Source organism: Pristiophorus japonicus, unplaced genomic scaffold (genome assembly GCF_044704955.1).
Source record: "Pristiophorus japonicus isolate sPriJap1 unplaced genomic scaffold, sPriJap1.hap1 HAP1_SCAFFOLD_795, whole genome shotgun sequence".
NCBI lineage: Eukaryota > Metazoa > Chordata > Chondrichthyes > Pristiophoridae > Pristiophorus > Pristiophorus japonicus.
In genome coordinates, this window is record NW_027254713.1 from 5,627 (window position 1) to 27,658 (window position 22,032).

Consider the following 22,032-nt stretch of genomic DNA (forward strand, 5'->3'; position numbering starts at 1 on the left):
CATCCCAAACCCCAACACCCCAAAACCCCCAACACCCCAAACCCCCAAACCCCCAAAATCACCCAACACCCCAAATCCACAAACCCCCCAACATCCCAAACCTCCCAACACCACAAACCCCCAACACCCCACCCCACAACATCCCAATACCCCAACCCACCCAATACCCCAAACCCCCAATACCTCAAAACCCGCCAACACCCCAAACCCCCCAAATCCCCCAACACCCCAACCCCCCAAAACACCTCAAACACCCCAAACCTCCCAAAACCCAAACCCCCCAACACCCCAACATCCCAAACCCCCCAACACCCCAAACCCCCAACACCCAAACCGCCCAACACCCCAAACCCCACAACACCCCAAACCCCCAAACCCCCAAAATCACCCAACACCCCAAATCCACAAACCCCCCAACATCCCAACACCCCAAACCTCCCAACACCACAAACCCCCAACACCCCACCCCACAACATCCCAATACCCCAACCCACCCAATACCCCAAACCCCGCCAACACCCCAAACCCCCCAAATCCCCCAACACCCCAAACCCCCAAACCACCCGAACACCCCAAACACCCCAAACCTCCCAAAACCCACAACACCCCAACATCCCAAACCCCCCAAACACCGCAAACCCCAAACCTCCAACACCCCAAACCCCCAACACAACAAACCCCCAACATCCCAAACCCCCCAACACCGCAACCCCCAAACACCCATCAACACCTCAAACCCCCCAACCCCCAAACCCCACAACACCCCAAACCAAAAACACCCCAAACACCCCAAACACCCCAACACCCCCAACACCCCAAAAAACCCAAACACCCCAAACCCACAAACAGCCCAAACCCCAACCCCCCCAAATCCCACATCACCCAAAACCCCCAACCCCCCAAACCCCCAACACCCCAAACCCCCAACTCCCCAAACACCCAACACCCCAAACTCCCAACACCCCAGAAACCCCAACTCCCACCCCCCCAAAACCCCAAACCCCCCAACACCCAAAACTCCCAAACACCCCAAACCCCCCAAACCCCCCAAACCACTTAACACCCCAAATCCCCAAACCCCCCAACATCCCAACACCCCAAACCCCCAACACCCCCAAACACCTCAAAGCCCCCAACACCCCGACCCCCCAAACCTCCCAACCCCCCAAACCTCCCAACATCCCAAACCACACAACATCCCAGACCCCCAAACCCCCAACGCCCCACCCCCCAACACCCCAAACCCCCCAATACCACAAACCCCACAATACCCCAAACCCCACAATACCTCAAAATCCGCCAACACCCCAAACCCCCCAAATCCCCCAACACCCCAAACCCCCCAAACCTCCCAAAACCCACAACACCCCAAAACCCCCAAAACCCCCAACACCCCAACATCCCAAACCCCCCAAACACCCCAAACCCCCAACACCCAAACCCCCCAACTCCCAAACCCCCAACACCACAAACCCCCAACATCCCAAACCCCCCAACATCCCAAACCCCAACACCCCAAACCCCCCAACACCCCAAACCCCCAAACCCCCAAAATCACCCAACACCCCAAATCCACAAACCCCCCAACATCCCAACACCCCAAACCTCCCAACACCACAAACCCCCAACACCCCACCCCACAACACCCCAATACCCCAACCATCGCAATACCCCAAACCCCCAATACATCAAAACCCGCCAACACCCCAAACCCCCCAAATCCCCCAAACCCCCAAACCACCCGAACACCCCAAACACCCCAAACCTCCCAAAACCCACAACACCCCAACATCCCAAACCCCCCAAACACCGCAAACCCCAAACCTCCAACACCCCAAACCCCCAACACAACAAACCCCCAACATCCCAAACCCCCCAACACCGCAACCCCCAAACACCCATCAACACACCAAACCCCCCAACCCCCAAACCCAACACCCCAAACCGAAAGCACCCCAAACACCCCAACACCCCAACACCCCAAACCCTCCAACAGACCAAACCTCCAACACCCCAACCCACCAACACCCCCCAACACCCCAAAAAACCCAAACACCCCAAACCCGCAAACAGCCCAAACCCCAACCCCCCAAATCCCACATCACCCAAACCCCCAACACCCCAAAACCCCCAACCCACCCCCCAAACCCCAAAACCCAAACCCCCCAACACCCAAAACCTCCAAACCCCCCAACTCCCCAAACCCCCCAACACCCCAAACCCCCCAACACCCCAAACACCCCAAACCCCACAAACCCCAAACCCCCAACACCCCAAAAACCCCAAACCCCCCCAACACCCCAAAACCCCAAAACTCCAAACCCCCCAACACACGAGACCCCCAAACCCCCAAACACCCCCAACTCCCCAAACCCCCCAAACCACCATCACCCCAAATACCCCAAACCCCACAAACCCCAAACCCCCCAACACCCCAACACCCCCAAACCCCCCCAACACCCCAAAACCCCAAACCCCCCAAACCCCCAAACCCCAAACCTCCAACACCCCAAACCCTCCAACATCCCAAATCCCCGAACACCCCAAACCCCCCAAAACACCCAACACCCCAACATCCCAAACACCCCAAACACCCCAAACCCCCAACACAACAAACCCCCAACATCCCAAACCCCCCAACATCCCAAACCCCAACACCCCAAAACCCCCAACACCCCAAACCCGCAAACCCCCAAAATCACCCAACACCCCAAATCCACAAACCCCCCAACATCCCAAACCTCCCAACACCACAAACCCCCAACACCCCACCCCACAACATCCCAATACCCCAAACCCCCAATACCTCAAAACCCGCCAACACCCCAAACCCCCCAAATCCCCCAACACCCCAAACCCCCAAAACACCTCAAACACCCCAAACCTCCCAAAACCCAAACCCCCCAACACCCCAACATCCCAAACCCCCCAACACCCCAAACCCCCAACACCCAAACCCCACAACACCCCAAACCCCCAAACCCCCAAAATCACCCAACACCCCAAATCCACAAACCCCCCAACATCCCAACACCCCAAACCTCCCAACACCACAAACCCCCAACACCCCACCCCACAACATCCCAATACCCCAACCCACCCAATACCCCAAACCCCGCCAACACCCCAAACCCCCCAAATCCCCCAACACCCCAAACCCCCAAACCACCCGAACACCCCAAACACCCCAAACCTCCCAAAACCCACAACACCCCAACATCCCAAACCCCCCAAACACCGCAAACCCCAAACCTCCAACACCCCAAACCCCCAACACAACAAACCCCCAACATCCCAAACCCCCCAACACCGCAACCCCCAAACACCCATCAACACCCCAAACCCCCCAACCCCCAAACCCCACAACACCCCAAACCAAAAACACCCCAAACACCCCAAACACCCCAACACCCCCCAACACCCCAAAAAACCCAAACACCCCAAACCCGCAAACAGCCCAAACCCCAACCCCCCAAATCCCACATCACCCCAAACCCCCAACACCCCAAAACCCCCAACCCACCCCCCAAACCCCAAAACCCAAACCCCCCAACACCCAAAACCTCCAAACCCCCCAACTCCCCAAACCCACCAACACCCCAAACCTCCATCACCCCAAACACCCCAAACCCCACAAACCCCAAACCCCCAACACCCCAAAAACCCCAAACCCCCCCAACACCCCAAAACCCCAAAACTCCAAACCCCCCAACACACGAGACCCCCAAACCCCCAAACACCCCCAACTCCCCAAACCCCCCAAACCACCATCACCCCAAATACCCCAAACCCCACAAACCCCAAACCCCCCAACACCCCAACACCCCCAAACCCCCCCAACACCCCAAAACCCCAAACCCCCCAAACCCCAAAACCCCAAACCTCCAACACCCCAAACCCTCCAACATCCCAAATCCCCGAACACCCCAAACCCCCCAAAACCCCCAACACCCCAACATCCCAAACACCCCAAACACCCCAAACCCCCAACACAACAAACCCCCAACATCCCAAACCCCCCAACATCCCAAACCCCAACACCCAAAACCCCCAACACCCCAAACCCCCAAACCCCCAAAATCACCCAACACCCCAAATCCACAAACCCCCCAACATCCCAAACCTCCCAACACCACAAACCGCCAATACCCCAACCCACCCAATACCCCAAACCCCCAATACCTCAAAACCCGCCAACACCCCAAACCCCCCAAATCCCCCAACACCCCAAACCCCCAAAACACCTCAAACACCCCAAACCTCCCAAAACCCAAACCCCCCAACACCCCAACATCCCAAACCCCCCAACACCCCAAACCCCCAACACCCAAACCCCCCAACACCCCAAACCCCACAACACCCCAAACCCCCAAACCCCCAAAATCACCCAACACCCCAAATCCACAAACCCCCCAACATCCCAACACCCCAAACCTCCCAACACCACAAACCCCCAACACCCCACCCCACAACATCCCAATACCCCAACCCACCCAATACCCCAAACCCCGCCAACACCCCAAACCCCCCAAATCCCCCAACACCCCAAACCCCCAAACCACCCGAACACCCCAAACACCCCAAACCTCCCAAAACCCACAACACCCCAACATCCCAAACCCCCCAAACACCGCAAACCCAAACCTCCAACACCCCAAACCCCCAACACAACAAACCCCCAACATCCCAAACCCCCCAACACCGCAACCCCCAAACACCCATCAACACCCCAAACCTCCAACACCCCAAACCCCCCCAACACCCCAAACCCGCAAACAGCCCAAACCCCAACCCCCCAAATCCCACATCACCCCAAACCCCCCAACATCCAAACATCCCAACCCCCAAACCCCCCAACAGCCCAACAGCCCAACACCCCAAACCCCACAACACCCCAAAGACCCCAAACCCACCAAAACACCAAACCCTCCAACACGCCAAACCCCCCAAACCCCCAACAACCCCGAACCCCCAACACCCCAAGCCCCCAACTTCCCAACAACCAAAACCCCCCAAACCCAAAACCCCCAACACCCCAACACCCCAAATACCCCAACACCCCAAACCCCCAACCCCCCAACACCCCAAACCCCCCAACAACCCAAACCCCCAACACCCCAAACCCCCCAACACCCACAACCCCCACAACACCCAAATTCCCCAAACCTCCCAAAACCCACAACACCCCAACATCCCAAACCCCCCAAACACCGCAAACCCCAAACCTCCAACACCCCAAACCCCCAACACAACAAACCCCCAACATCCCAAACCCCCCAACACCGCAACCCCCAAACACCCATCAACACCCCAAACCCCCCAACCCCCAAACCCCACAACACCCCAAACCAAAAACACCCCAAACACCCCAAACACCCCAACACCCCCCAACACCCCAAAAAACCCAAACACCCCAAACCCGCAAACAGCCCAAACCCCAACCCCCCAAATCCCACATCACCCCAAACCCCCAACACCCCAAAACCCCCAACCCACCCCCCAAACCCCAAAACCCAAACCCCCCAACACCCAAAACCTCCAAACCCCCCAACTCCCCAAACCCACCAACACCCCAAACCTCCATCACCCCAAACACCCCAAACCCCACAAACCCCAAACCCCCAACACCCCAAAAACCCCAAACCCCCCCAACACCCCAAAACCCCAAAACTCCAAACCCCCCAACACACGAGACCCCCAAACCCCCAAACACCCCCAACTCCCCAAACCCCCCAAACCACCATCACCCCAAATACCCCAAACCCCACAAACCCCAAACCCCCCAACACCCCAACACCCCCAAACCCCCCCAACACCCCAAAACCCCAAACCCCCCAAACCCCCAAACCCCAAACCTCCAACACCCCAAACCCTCCAACATCCCAAATCCCCGAACACCCCAAACCCCCCAAAACCCCCAACACCCCAACATCCCAAACACCCCAAACACCCCAAACCCCCAACACAACAAACCCCCAACATCCCAAACCCCCCAACATCCCAAACCCCAACACCCAAAACCCCCAACACCCCAAACCCCCAAACCCCCAAAATCACCCAACACCCCAAATCCACAAACCCCCCAACATCCCAAACCTCCCAACACCACAAACCCCCAATACCCCAACCCACCCAATACCCCAAACCCCCAATACCTCAAAACCCGCCAACACCCCAAACCCCCCAAATCCCCCAACACCCCAAACCCCCAAAACACCTCAAACACCCCAAACCTCCCAAAACCCAAACCCCCCAACACCCCAACATCCCAAACCCCCCAACACCCCAAACCCCCAACACCCAAACCCCCCAACACCCCAAACCCCACAACACCCCAAACCCCCAAACCCCCAAAATCACCCAACACCCCAAATCCACAAACCCCCCAACATCCCAACACCCCAAACCTCCCAACACCACAAACCCCCAACACCCCACCCCACAACATCCCAATACCCCAACCCACCCAATACCCCAAACCCCGCCACACCCCAAACCCCCAAATCCCCCAACACCCCAAACCCCCAAACCACCCGAACACCCCAAACACCCCAAACCTCCCAAAACCCCACAACACCCCAACATCCCAAACCCCCCAAACACCGCAAACCCCCAAACCTCCAACACCCCAAACCCCCAACACAACAAACCCCCAACATCCCAAACCCCCCAACACCGCAACCCCCAAACACCCATCAACACCCCAAACCTCCAACACCCCAAACCCCCTCAACACCCCAAACCCGCAAACAGCCCAAACCCCAACCCCCCCAAATCCCACATCACCCCAACCCCACCCATCCAAACATCCCAACCCCCAAACCCCCCAACAGCCCAACAGCCCAACACCCCAAACCCCACAACACCCCAAAGACCCCAAACCCACCAAACACCAAACCCTCCAACACGCCAAACCCCCCAAACCCCCAACAACCCCGAACCCCCAACACCCCAAGCCCCCAACTTCCCAACAACCAAACCCCCCCAAACCCAAAACCCCCAACAACCCAAACCCCCAAACCTCCAACACCCAAACCCCCAACACCCCAACACCCCAAATACCCCCAACACCCCAAACCCCCAACCCCCCAACACCCCAAACCCCCCAACAACCCAAACCCCCAACACCCCAAACCCCCCAACACCCACAACCCCCACAACACCCAAATTCCCCAACACCCCAAATACCCCCAACACCCCAAATATCCCCAACACCCAAATCCCCCAACACCCCAAATACCCCCAACACCCCAAAACCTCAACCCCCCAAACACCCCAAACCCCCAAACACTCCAACACCCCAACTCCCCAAACCCCCTACCAGCCCAAACCCCCCAACACCCCAAACCCCCCAACAGCCCCACACCCCAAACCCCCCAACAGCCCAAACCCCCCAACAGCCCAAACCCCCTAACAGTCCAAACCCCCCAACACCCCAAACCCTCCAACACCCCAAACACCCCAACACCCCAAACCCTCCAATACCCCAAAACCCCAAACCCCCCAAACCCCCAACAGCCCAAACCCACAAACCCCAAACACCCAAACCCCCCAACTCCCCAATCCCCCCAACCCCAACACCCCAACCCCCAACACCTCAAACCACACAAACCCCAAACCCCAAAATCCCCCAACACCCCAAACCCCCCCAACTCCCCAAACCCCAACCCCCCCCCCAAAAACCCAAACCCCAACCCCCCCAACACCCCAAAACCCCCAACACCCCAAACCCCCAAAACCTCCCCAAACCCCCCAACTCCCCAAACCCCCCAACACCCCAAACCTCCATCACCCCAAACACCCCCAAACCCCACAAACCCCAAGCCCCCAACACCCCAAAATCCCCAAACCCCCCAACACCCCAAAACCCCAACACCCCCAAACCCCCAAACCCCCCAACACCACCATCTCCCCAAACCCCCACAAACCCCACAAACCCCAAACCCCCCAACATCCCAAACCCCCCAAACCCCTCCAACACCCCAAAACCCCCAACACCCCAAAACCCCCAACACCCCAAACCCCCCAACACCCCAAACCCCCCAACACCCCAAACCCCAACACCCTAAACCCCCAAATCCCAACCCCCCAACCCCAAACCCCCCAACACCCCAAACCCTCCAACACCCCAAAAAACCCCAAAACCCCAAAAAACCCCAACACCCCAAACCCTCCAACACCCCAAAAAAAACCAAAACCCCAAAAAACCCCAACACCCCAAACCCGCAAACAGCCCAAACCCCAAACCCCCCAAATCCCACATCACCCCAAACCCCCCAACATCCCAACACCCCAAACCCCCAAACCCCCCAACATCGCAACCCCCAAACCCCCCAACAGCCCAACACCCCAAACCCCACAACACCCCAAAGACCCCAAACCCACCAAAACACCAAACCCTCCAACACGCAAACCCCCCAAACCCCCCAAACCCCCAACACCCCCGAACCCCCCAACACCCCAAGCCCCCAACTTCCCAACAACCAAAACCCCCCAAACCCAAAACCCCAACAACCCAAACCCTCAACACCCCCACCCCCCACCCCACACCCACCCCCCAACACCCCAAACCCCGCAACACCCCAAACCCCCCAACATCTCAAACCCCCAACACCCCCAAACCCCCCAACATCCCAACAGCCCAAACCCCCCAAACCCCCAACTCCCCAACCCCCCCAACACCCCCAACACCCCAACCCCCCAACATCCCAAACCCCCAACACCCCCAAACCCCCCAACATCCCAACAGCCCAAACCCCCCAAACCCCCAACTCCCCACCCCCCCACACCCCCAACACCCCAAACCCCCCAACATCCCAACAGCCCAAACCCCCCCAAACCCCCAACTCCCCAACCCCCCCAACACCCCCAACACCCCAAACCCCCCAACATCCCAACATCCCAAACCCCCCAACACCCCAAACCCCCCAACACCCCAAACCCCCCAACTCCCCAAACCCCCTAACTCCCAACACCCCAAACCCCCCCAACACCCCAAACCCCGCACACCCCAAACCCCCCAACACCCCTAACCCCCCAACACCCCAAACCCCCCAACACCCCTAACCCCCCAACATCCCAAACCCCCCAACACCCCAAACCCCCCAACTCCCCAAACCCCCTAACTCCCAACACCCCAAACCCCCAACACCCCCAAACCCCCCAACATCCCAACAGCCCAAACCCCCCAAACCCCCAACTCCCCAACCCCCCCAACACCCCCAACACCCCAAACCCCCCAACATCCCAAACCCCCAACACCCCCAAACCCCCAACATCCCAACAGCCCAAACCCCCCAAACCCCCAACTCCCCAACCCCCCCAACACCCCCAACACCCCAAACCCCCCAACAGCCCAACTCCCCAACCCCCCCAACACCCCCAACACCCCAAACCCCCCAACATCCCAACATCCCAAACCCCCCAACACCCCAAACCCCCCAACATCCCAAACCCCCCAACATCCCAACAGCCCAAACCCCCCAAACCCCCAACAACCCAAACCCCAAACACCCCCAAACCCCCCAACATCCCAACAGCCCAAACACCACAACACCCCAAACCCCCAACACCCCCAAACCCCACAACATCCCAAACCCCCCAACATCCCAACATCCCAAACCCCACAAACCCCCCAACAACCCAAACCCCCCAACACCCAACCCCCCCCAAAAAAAACCAACACCCCAAACCCCCCCAACACCTCAAACCCCCGAAACCTCCCAACACCCCAAACCCCTAACATCCCAACACCCCCAACCCCCCAACACCCCCAACCCCCCCAACACCCCAAACCCCCCAACAGCCCAACACCCCAAACCCCCTAACATCCCAACACCCCCAACCCCCCAACACCCCCAACTCCCCAACCCCCCCAACACCCCAAACCCCCCAACAGCCCAACACCCCAAACCCCCTAACATCCCAACACCCCAAATCACCCAACACCCCAAACCCCCCAACTCACAAATCCCCCAACATCCCAAACCCCGCAACATCCCAAACCCCGCAACACCCCAAACCCCCCAACATCCCAAACCCCCAACACCCCCAAACCCCCCAACATCCCAACAGCCCAAACCCCACAACACCCCAAACCCCCAACACCCCCAAACCCCACAACATCCCAAACCCCCCAACATCCCAACAGCCCGAACCCCACAAACCCCCCAACAACCCAAACCCCCCAACACCCAACCCCCCCAAAAAAAACAAACCCCCAACACCCCCAAACCCCCCAACATCCCAACAGCCTAAACCCCCCCAAACCCGCCAACAACCCAAACCATCCAACACCCAAACCCAACACCCTAAAGCCGCCAACACCCCAAATCACCAAACCCCCCAACATCCCAACACCCCAAACCCCCCAACACCCCAAACCCCGCAACACTCCAAACCCCCCAACACCCCAAATCACCCAACACCCCAAACCCCGCAACACCCCAAACCCCCCAACACCCCAAACCCCGCAACACCCCAAACCCCCCAACACCCCAAACCCCGCAACACTCCAAACCCCCCAACACCCCAAATCACCCAACACCCCAAACCCCGCAACACCCCAAACCCTACAACATCCCAACACCCCAAACCCCCCAACATCCCAACACCCCAAACCCCGCAACACTCCAAACCCCCCAACACCCCAAACCCCCCAACATCCCAACAACCCAAATCACCCAACACCCCAAACCCCCCAACATCCCAACACCCCAAACCCCGCAACACCCCAAACCCCCCAACACCCCAAACCCCCCAACACCCCAAACCCCGCAACACTCCAAACTCCCCAACACCCCAAATCACCCAACACCCCAAACCCCCCAACATCCCAACACCCCACACCCCAAAGCCCCCAAATCCCCAAACCCCCCAACAGCCCAATACCCCAAACCCCCCAACTCCCCAAACCCCCTAACACTCCAACACCCCAAACCCCCCAACACCCCAACACCCCAAACCCCCCAACACCCCAAACCCCCCAACACCCCAAACCCCCCAACACCCCAAACCACCCAACACCCCAAACCCCGCATCACCCCAAACCCCCCAACACCCCAATCCACCCAACACCCCAAACCCCGCATCATCCCAAACCACCCAACACCCCAAACCCCGCATCATCCCAAACCACTCAACACCCCAAACCCCACAACACCCCAAACCACGCATCATCCCAAACCACCCAACACCCCAAATCACGCATCATCCCAAACCACCCAACACCCCAAACCACCCAACACCCCAAACCACCCAACAGCCCAAACCACCCAACACCCCAAACCCCCTAACATCCCAACACCCCAAACCCCCCAAAACCCCAAACCCCACAACACCCCAAACCACGCATCATCCCAAACCACCCAACACCCCAAACCACGCATCATCCCAAACCACCCAACACCCCAAACCACCCAACACCCCAAACCACCCAACAGCCCAAACCACCCAACACCCCAAACCCCCTAACATCCCAACACCCCAAACCCCCCAAAACCCCAAACCCCGCAACACCCCAACACCCCAAATCCCCCAACACCCCAAACCCCCCAACGCCCCAAAACCCCCAACAGCCCAACACCCCAAACCCCCCAAACCCCGCCTCACCCCAAACCCCCCAACACCCCAAACCCCCGAACATCCCAACACCCTAAACCCCCAACACCCCAAACCCCCCAACACCCCAAACCCCGCCTCACCCCAAATCCCCAACACCCCAAACCCTCCAACACCCCAAATCCCCAACACCCCAAACCCTCCAACACCCCACATCCCCCAACACCCCAAACCCCCCAACACCCCAAACCCCCCAAAACCCAACACCCCCAACATCCCAAACCCCACAACACCCCAACACCCCAAACCCCCCAACACCCCAAACTCCCCAACACCCCAACACCCCAACACCCCCAAACACCCCAAACGTCACAACACCCCAAACCCCCCAACATCCCAAACCCCCCAACATCCCCAACACCCAAAACCCCCCAAAGCCCTCAACACCCCAAATCCCACAAACCCACACCCCCCCAAACCCCCCAACACCTCACACCCCCCAAACCTCCCAACACCCCAAACGCCCCAACACCCCAAACCACACAACACCTCAGACCCCCAAATCCCCAATACCCCCAAACCCCCCAACACCTCACACCCCCCAACATCCCAACAGCCCAAACCCCCCAACAACCCAAACCCCCCAATACTCCAACCCTCCCAACACCCCCAAACAACCCAACACCCCAAACCCCCCAACAACCCAAACCCCCAACACCCCAAACCACACAACCCAAACCCCCCAACACCCCAACACCCCAAACCCCCCCAACACCCCCAACACCTCAAACCCCCCAACAACTCAAGCTCCCCAACACCCCAACAGCCCAACACCCCAAACCCCCCAACACCCCCAACAACCCAACACCCCAACAACTCAACCCCCCCCAACACCCCAAACACCCCAAACCCCCCAACAGCCCAACACCCCAACACCCCAATACCCCAAACCCCCAACACCCCAAACCCCCACAATACCCCAACACCCCCAACACCCCAAGCCTCCCAACACCGCAACACCCCCCATCGGCCCAACACCCCAAACCCCCAACACCCCAAACCACCCAAGACCCCCAACAACCCAACACCCCCAAACCCCCAACATCCCAACACCCCAACACCCCAACACCCAAACCCCCCAAACACACCAACACCCCAACACCCCAAACCCGCCCAAAACCCCAACCCCCCCAACACCCCAAACCCCCCAACACCCCAAACCCTCCAACACCCCAAAAAAAACCAAAACCCCAAAAAACCCCAACACCCCAAACCCTCCAACACCCCAAAAAACCCCAAAACCCCAAAAAACCCCAACACCCCAAACCCGCAAACAGCCCAAACCCCAAACCCCCCAAATCCCACATCACCCCAAACCCCCCAACACCCCAAACCCCCAAACCCCCCAACATCGCAACCCCCAAACCCCCCAACAGCCCAACACCCCAAACCCCACAACACCCCAAAGACCCCAAACCCACCAAAACACCAAACCCTCCAACACGCCAAACCCCCCAAACCCCCCAAACCCCCAACACCCCCGAACCCCCCAACACCCCAAGCCCCCAACTTCCCAACAACCAAAACCCCCCAAACCCAAAACCCCCAACAACCCAAACCCTCAACAACCCCAAACCCCCCAAACCTCCAACACCCAAACCCCCCAACACCCCAAACCCCGCAACACCCCAAACCCCCCAACATCCCAAACCCCCAACACCCCCAAACCCCCCAACATCCCAACAGCCCAAACCCCCCAAACCCCCAACTCCCCAACCCCCCCAACACCCCCAACACCCCAAACCCCCCAACATCCCAACAGCCCAAACCCCCCAAACCCCCAACTCCCCAACACCCCCAACACCCCCAACACCCCAAACCCCCCAACATCCCAACATCCCAAACCCCCCAACACCCCAATCCCCCCAACACCCCAAACCCCCCAACTCCCCAAACCCCCTAACTCCCAACACCCCAAACCCCCCCAACACCCCAAACCCCGCAACACCCCAAACCCCCCAACACCCCTAACCCCCCAACACCCCAAACCCCCCCAACACCCCTAACCCCCCAACATCCCAAACCCCCCAACACCCCAAACCCCCCAACTCCCCAAACCCCCTAACTCCCAACACCCCAAACCCCCAACACCCCCAAACCCCCCAACATCCCAACAGCCCAAACCCCCCAAACCCCCAACTCCCCAACCCCCCCAACACCCCCAACACCCCAAACCCCCCAACATCCCAAACCCCCAACACCCCCAAACCCCCAACATCCCAACAGCCCAAACCCCCCAAACCCCCAACTCCCCAACCCCCCCAACACCCCCAACACCCCAAACCCCCCAACAGCCCAACTCCCCAACCCCCCCAACACCCCCAACACCCCAAACCCCCCAACATCCCAACATCCCAAACCCCCCAACACCCCAAACCCCCCAACATCCCAAACCCCCCAACATCCCAACAGCCCAAACCCCCCAAACCCCCAACAACCCAAACCCCAAACACCCCCAAACCCCCCAACATCCCAACAGCCCAAACACCACAACACCCCAAACCCCCAACACCCCCAAACCCCACAACATCCCAAACCCCCCAACATCCCAACATCCCAAACCCCACAAACCCCCCAACAACCCAAACCCCCCAACACCCAACCCCCCCCAAAAAAAAACAACACCCCAAACCCCCCCAACACCTCAAACCCCCCAAACCTCCCAACACCCCAAACCCCCTAACATCCCAACACCCCCAACCCCCCAACACCCCCAACTCCCCAACCCCCCCAACACCCCAAACACCCCAACAGCCCAACACCCCAAACCCCCTAACATCCCAACACCCCCAACCCCCCAACACCCCCAACTCCCCAACCCCCCCAACACCCCAAACCCCCCAACAGCCCAACACCCCAAACCCCCTAACATCCCAACACCCCAAATCACCCAACACCCCAAACCCCCCAACTCACAAATCCCCCAACATCCCAAACCCCGCAACATCCCAAACCCCGCAACACCCCAAACCCCCCAACATCCCAAACCCCCCAACACCCCAAACCCCCCAACATCCCAAACCCCCAACACCCCCAAACCCCCCAACATCCCAACAGCCCAAACCCCACAACACCCCAAACCCCCAACACCCCCAAACCCCACAACATCCCAAACCCCCCAACATCCCAACAGCCCGAACCGCACAAACCCCCCAACAACCCAAACCCCCCAACAGCCCAACACCCCAAACCCCCTAACATCCCAACACCCCAAATCACCCAACACCCCAAACCCCCCAACTCACAAATCCCCCAACATCCCAAACCCCGCAACATCCCAAACCCCCCAACACCCCAAACCCCCCAACATCCCAAACCCCCAACACCCCCAAACCCCCCAACATCCCAACAGCCCAAACCCCACAACACCCCAAACCCCCAACACCCCCAAACCCCACAACATCCCAAACCCCCAACATCCCAACAGCCCGAACCCCACAAACCCCCCAACAACCCAAACCCCCCAACACCCAACCCCCCCAAAAAAAACAAACCCCCAACACCCCCAACCCCCCAACATCCCAACAGCCTAAACCCCCCCAAACCCGCCAACAACCCAAACCATCCAACACCCAAACCCAACACCCTAAAGCCGCCAACACCCCAAATCACCAAACCCCCCAACATCCCAACACCCCAAACCCCCCAACACCCCAAACCCCGCAACACTCCAAACCCCCCAACACCCCAAATCACCCAACACCCCAAACCCCGCAACACCCCAAACCCCCCAACACCCCAAACCCCGCAACACCCCAAACCCCCCAACACCCCAAACCCCGCAACACTCCAAACCCCCCAACACCCCAAATCACCCAACACCCCAAACCCCCCAACACCCCAAACCCCGCAACACCCCAAACCCCCCAACATCCCAACACCCCAAACCCCCCAACATCCCAACATCCCAAACCCCGCAACACTCCAAACCCCCCAACACCCCAAACCCCCCAACATCCCAACAACCCAAATCACCCAACACCCCAAACCCCCCAACATCCCAACACCCCAAACCCCGCAACACCCCAAACCCCCCAACACCCCAAACCCCCCAACACCCCAAACCCCGCAACACTCCAAACTCCCCAACACCCCAAATCACCCAACACCCCAAACCCCCCAACATCCCAACACCCCACACCCCAAAGCCCCCAAATCCCCAAACCCCCCAACAGCCCAATACCCCAAACCCCCCAACTCCCCAAACCCCCTAACACTCCAACACCCCCAACACCCCAAACCCCCCAACACCCCAAACCACCCAACACCCCAAACCCCGCATCACCCCAAACCCCCCAACACCCCAATCCACCCAACACCCCAAACCCCGCATCATCCCAAACCACCCAACACCCCAAACCCCGCATCATCCCAAACCACTCAACACCCCAAACCCCACAACACCCCAAACCACGCATCATCCCAAACCACCCAACACCCCAAATCACGCATCATCCCAAACCACCCAACACCCCAAACCACCCAACACCCCAAACCACCCAACAGCCCAAACCACCCAACACCCCAAACCCCCTAACATCCCAACACCCCAAACCCCCCAAAACCCCAAACCCCACAACACCCCAAACCACGCATCATCCCAAACCACCCAACACCCCAAACCACGCATCATCCCAAACCACCCAACACCCCAAACCACCCAACACCCCAAACCACCCAACAGCCCAAACCACCCAACACCCCAAACCCCCTAACATCCCAACACCCCAAACCCCCCAAAACCCCAAACCCCGCAACACCCCAACACCCCAAATCCCCCAACACCCCAAACCCCCCAACACCCCAAAACCCCCAACAGCCCAACAACCCAAACCCCCCAATCCCCGCCTCACCCCAAACCCCCCAACACCCCAAACCACCCAATACCCCAAACCCCCGAACATCCCAACACCCTAAACCCCCAACACCCCAAACCCCCCAACACCCCAAACCCCGCCTCACCCCAAATCCCCAACACCCCAAACCCTCCAACACCCCAAATCCCCAACACCCCAAACCCTCCAACACCCCAAATCCCCCAACACCCCAAACCCCCCAACACCCCAAACCCCCCAAAACCCAACACCCCCAACATCCCAAACCCCGCAACACCCCAACACCCCAAACCCCCCAACACCCCAAACTCCCCAACACCCCAACACCCCCAAACATCCCAAACGTCACAACACCCCAAACCCCCCAACATCCCAAACCCCCCAACATCCCCAACACCCAAAACCCCCCAACACCCCAAACCCCCCAACACCCCAAACTCCCCAACACCCCAAACGCCCCAACACCCCAAACCACACAACACCTCAGACCCCCAAATCCCCAACACCCCCAAACCCCCCAACACCTCACACCCCCCAACATCCCAACAGCCCAAACCCCCCAACAACCCAAACCCCCCAATACTCCAACCCCCCCAACACCCCCAAACAACCCAACACCCCAAACCCCCCAACAACCCAAACCCCCCAACACCCCAAACCACACAACCCAAACCCCCCAACACCCCAACACCCCAAACCCCCACAACACCCCCAACACCTCAAACCCCCCAACAACTCAAGCTCCCCAACACCCCAACAGCCCAACACCCCAAACCCCCCAACACCCCCAACAACCCAACACCCCAACAACTCAACCCCCCCCAACACCCCAAACACCCCAACACCCCAAACCCCCCAACAGCCCAACACCCCAACACCCCAATACCCCAAACCCCCAACACCCCAAACCCCCACAATACCCCAACACCCCCAACACCCCAAGCCTCCCAACACCGCAACACCCCCCATCGGCCCAACACCCCAAACCCCCAACACCCCAAACCACCCAAGACCCCCAACAACCCAACACCCCCAAACCCCCAACATCCCAACACCCCAACACCCCAACACCCAAAACCCCACAACACACCAACACCCCAACACCCCAAACCCCCCCAACACACCAACACCCCAAACCCCCCCAACACCCAAACCCCCCAAACACACCAACACCCCAACACCCCAAACCCGCCCAAAACCCCAACCCCCCCAACACCCCAAACCCCCCAACACCCCAAACCCTCCAACACCCCAAAAAACCCCAAAACCCCAAAAAACCCCAACACCCCAAACCCTCCAACACCCCAAAAAACCCCAAAACCCCAAAAAACCCCAACACCCCAAACCCGCAAACAGCCCAAACCCCAAACCCCCCAAATCCCACATCACCCCAAACCCCCCAACATCCCAACACCCCAAACCCCCAAACCCCCCAACATCGCAACCCCCAAACCCCCCAACAGCCCAACACCCCAAACCCCACAACACCCCAAAGACCCCAAACCCACCAAAACACCAAACCCTCCAACACGCCAAACCCCCCAAACCCCCCAAACCCCCAACACCCCCGAACCCCCCAACACCCCAAGCCCCCAACTTCCCAACAACCAAAACCCCCCAAACCCAAAACCCCCAACAACCCAAACCCTCAACAACCCCAAACCCCCCAAACCTCCAACACCCAAACCCCCCAACACCCCAAACCCCGCAACACCCCAAACCCCCCAACATCCCAAACCCCCAACACCCCCAAACCCCCCAACATCCCAACAGCCCAAACCCCCCAAACCCCCAACTCCCCAACCCCCCCAACACCCCCAACACCCCAAACCCCCCAACATCCCAACAGCCCAAACCCCACAAACCCCCAACTCCCCAACCCCCCCAACACCCCCAACACCCCAAACCCCCCAACATCCCAACATCCCAAACCCCCCAACACCCCAAACCCCCCAACACCCCAAACCCCCCAACTCCCCAAACCCCCTAACTCCCAACACCCCAAACCCCCCCAACACCCCAAACCCCGCAACACCCCAAACCCCCCAACACCCCTAACCCCCCAACACCCCAAACCCCCCCAACACCCCTAACCCCCCAACATCCCAAACCCCCCAACACCCCAAACCCCCCAACTCCACAAACCCCCTAACTCCCAACACCCCAAACCCCCAACACCCCCAAACCCCCCAACATCCCAACAGCCCAAACCCCCCAAACCCCCAACTCCCCAACCCCCCCAACACCCCCAACACCCCAAACCCCCCAACATCCCAAACCCCCAACACCCCCAAACCCCCCAACATCCCAACAGCCCAAACCCCCCAACACCCCAAACCCCCCAACTCCCAAATCCCCCAACATCCCAAACCCCCCAACACCCCAAACCCCCCAACTCACAAATCCCCCAACATCCCAAACCCCGCAACATCCCAAACCCCGCAACACCCCAAACCCCCCAACATCCCAAACCCCCCAACACCCCAAACCCCCCAACATCCCAAACCCCCAACACCCCCAAACCCCCCAACATCCCAACAGCCCAAACCCCACAACACCCCAAACCCCCAACACCCCCAAACCCCACAAAATCCCAAACCCCCCAACATCCCAACAGCCCGAACCCCACAAACCCCCCAACAACCCAAACCCCCCAACACCCAACCCCCCCAAAAAAACAAACCCCCAACACCCCCAAACCCCCCAACATCCCAACAGCCTAAACCCCCCCAAACCCGCCAACAACCCAAAAGATCCAACACCCAAACCCAACACCCTAAAGCCGCCAACACCCCAAATCACCAAAACCCCCAACATCCCAACACCCCAAACCCCCCAACACCCCAAACCCCGCAACACTCCAAACCCCCCAACACCCCAAATCACCCAACACCCCAAACCCCGCAACACCCCAAACCCCCCAACACCCCAAACCCCGCAACACCCCAAACCCCCCAACACCCCAAACCCCGCAACACTCCAAACCCCCCAACACCCCAAATCACCCAACGCCCCAAACCCCCCAACACCCCAAACCCCGCAACACCCCAAACCCCCCAACATCCCAACACCCCAAACCCCCCAACATCCCAACACCCCAAACCCCGCAACACTCCAAACCCCCCAACACCCCAAACCCCCCAACATCCCAACACCCCAAATCACCCAACACCCCAAACCCCCCAACATCCCAACACCCCAAACCCCGCAACACCCCAAACCCCCCAACACCCCAAACCCCCCAACACCCCAAACCCCGCAACACTCCAAACTCCCCAACACCCCAAATCACCCAACACCCCAAACCCCCCAACATCCCAACACCCCACACCCCAAAGCCCCCAAATCCCCAAACCCCCCAACAGCCCAATACCCCAAACCCCCCAACTCCCCAAACCCCCTAACACTCCAACACCCCAAACCCCCCAACACCCCAAACCCCCCAACACCCCAAACCACCCAACACCCCAAACCCCGCATCACCCCAAACCCCCCAACACCCCAATCCACCCAACACCCCAAACCCCGCATCATCCCAAACCACCCAACACCCCAAACCCCGCATCATCCCAAACCACTCAACACCCCAAACCCCACAACACCCCAAACCACGCATCATCCCAAACCACCCAACACCCCAAACCACGCATCATCCCAAACCACCCAACACCCCAAACCACCCAACACCCCAAACCACCCAACAGCCCAAACCACCCAACACCCCAAACCCCCTAACATCCCAACACCCCAAACCCCCCAAAACCCCAAACCCCACAACACCCCAAACCACGCATCATCCCAAACCACCCAACACCCCAAACCACGCATCATCCCAAACCACCCAACACCCCAAACCACCCAACACCCCAAACCACCCAACAGCCCAAACCACCCAACACCCCAAACCCCCTAACATCCCAACACCCCAAACCCCCCAAAACCCCAAACCCCGCAACACCCCAACACCCCAAATCCCCCAACACCCCAAACCCCCCAACACCCCAAAACCCCCAACAGCCCAACACCCCAAACCCCCCAAACCCTGCCTCACCCCAAACCCCCCAACACCCCAAACCACCCAATACCCCAAACCCCCGAACATCCCAACACCCTAACCCCCCAACACCCCAAACCCCGCCTCACCCCAAATCCCCAACACCCCAAACCCTCCAACACCCCAAATCCCCAACACCCCAAACCCTCCAACACCCCAAATCCCCCAACACCCCAAACCCCCCAACACCCCAAACCCCCCAAAACCCAACACCCCCAACATCCCAAACCCCGCAACACCCCAACACCCCAAACCCCCCAACACCCCAAACTCCCCAACACCCCAACACCCCCAAACACCCCAAACGTCACAACACCCCAAACCCCCCAACATCCCAAACCCCCCAACATCCCCAACACCCAAAACCCCCCAAAGCCCTCAACACCCCAAATCCCACAAACCCACACCCCCCCAAACCCCCCAACACCTCACACCCCCCAAACCTCCCAACACCCCAAACGCCCCAACACCCCAAACCACACAACACCTCAGACCCCCAAATCCCCAACACCCCCAAACCCCCCAACACCTCACACCCCCCAACATCCCAACAGCCCAAACCCCCCAACAACCCAAACCCCCCAATACTCCAACCCCCCCAACACCCCCAAACAACCCAACACCCCAAACCCCCCAACAACCCAAACCCCCCAACACCCCAAACCACACAAACCAAACCCCCCAACACCCCAACACCCCAAACCCCCACAACACCCCCAACACCTCAAACCCCCCAACAACTCAAGCTCCCCAAGACCCCAACAGCCCAACACCCCAAACCCCCCAACACCCCCAACAACCCAACACCCCAACAACTCAACCCCCCCCAACACCCCAAACACCACAACACCCCAAACACCCCAACACCCCAAACCCCCCAACAGCCCAACACCCCAACACCCCAATACCCCAAACCCCCAACACCCCAAACCCCCACAATACCCCAACACCCCCAACACCCCAAGCCTCCCAACACCGCAACACCCCCCATCGGCCCAACACCCCAAACCCCCAACACCCCAAACCACCCAAGACCCCCAACAACCCAACACCCCCAAACCCCCAACATCCCAACACCCCAACACCCAAAACCCCCCAACACACCAACACCCCAACACCCCAAACCCCCCAAACACACCAACACCCCAAACCCCCCCAACACCCAAACCCCCCAAACACACCAACACCCCAACACCCCAAACCCGCCCAAAACCCCAACCCCCCCAACACCCCAAACCCTCCAACACCCCAACCCCCAAACCCCCCAACACCCAAACCCCCTCAACACCCCAACCCCCCCAACTCCCCAAACCCCCCAACACCCCGAACCCCCCAACACCGCAACCCCCAAACCCCCAACACCCCAATACCCCAAATCCCCCAACACCCTAAACCCCCCAACACCCCCAACACCTCAAACACCCCAAACCTCCCAACACCGCAACACCCCCAACACCCCAAACCCTCCAACAGCCCAAACCTACAACACCCCAAACCCCCCAAACCCCCCAACACCCCAATACC

General features: G+C 59.6%; 1 protein-coding gene across 1 annotated transcript in view; it reads left to right on the forward strand.

Moving 5' to 3' along the window:
* Window positions 1-10,882: 10,882 nt before the first annotated feature.
* Window positions 10,883-22,032, forward strand: part of LOC139257028 (pleckstrin homology domain-containing family G member 5-like) — a gene marked incomplete at its 5' end in the record, with an annotated part of 35,274 nt that continues 24,124 nt past the window's right edge. The window contains 2 exons of the mRNA XM_070874370.1: window positions 10,883-11,042; window positions 11,866-11,995. Coding sequence (XP_070730471.1) covers window positions 10,883-11,042; window positions 11,866-11,995 — 290 coding nt within the window. The remainder of the gene's footprint in view (window positions 11,043-11,865; window positions 11,996-22,032) is intronic.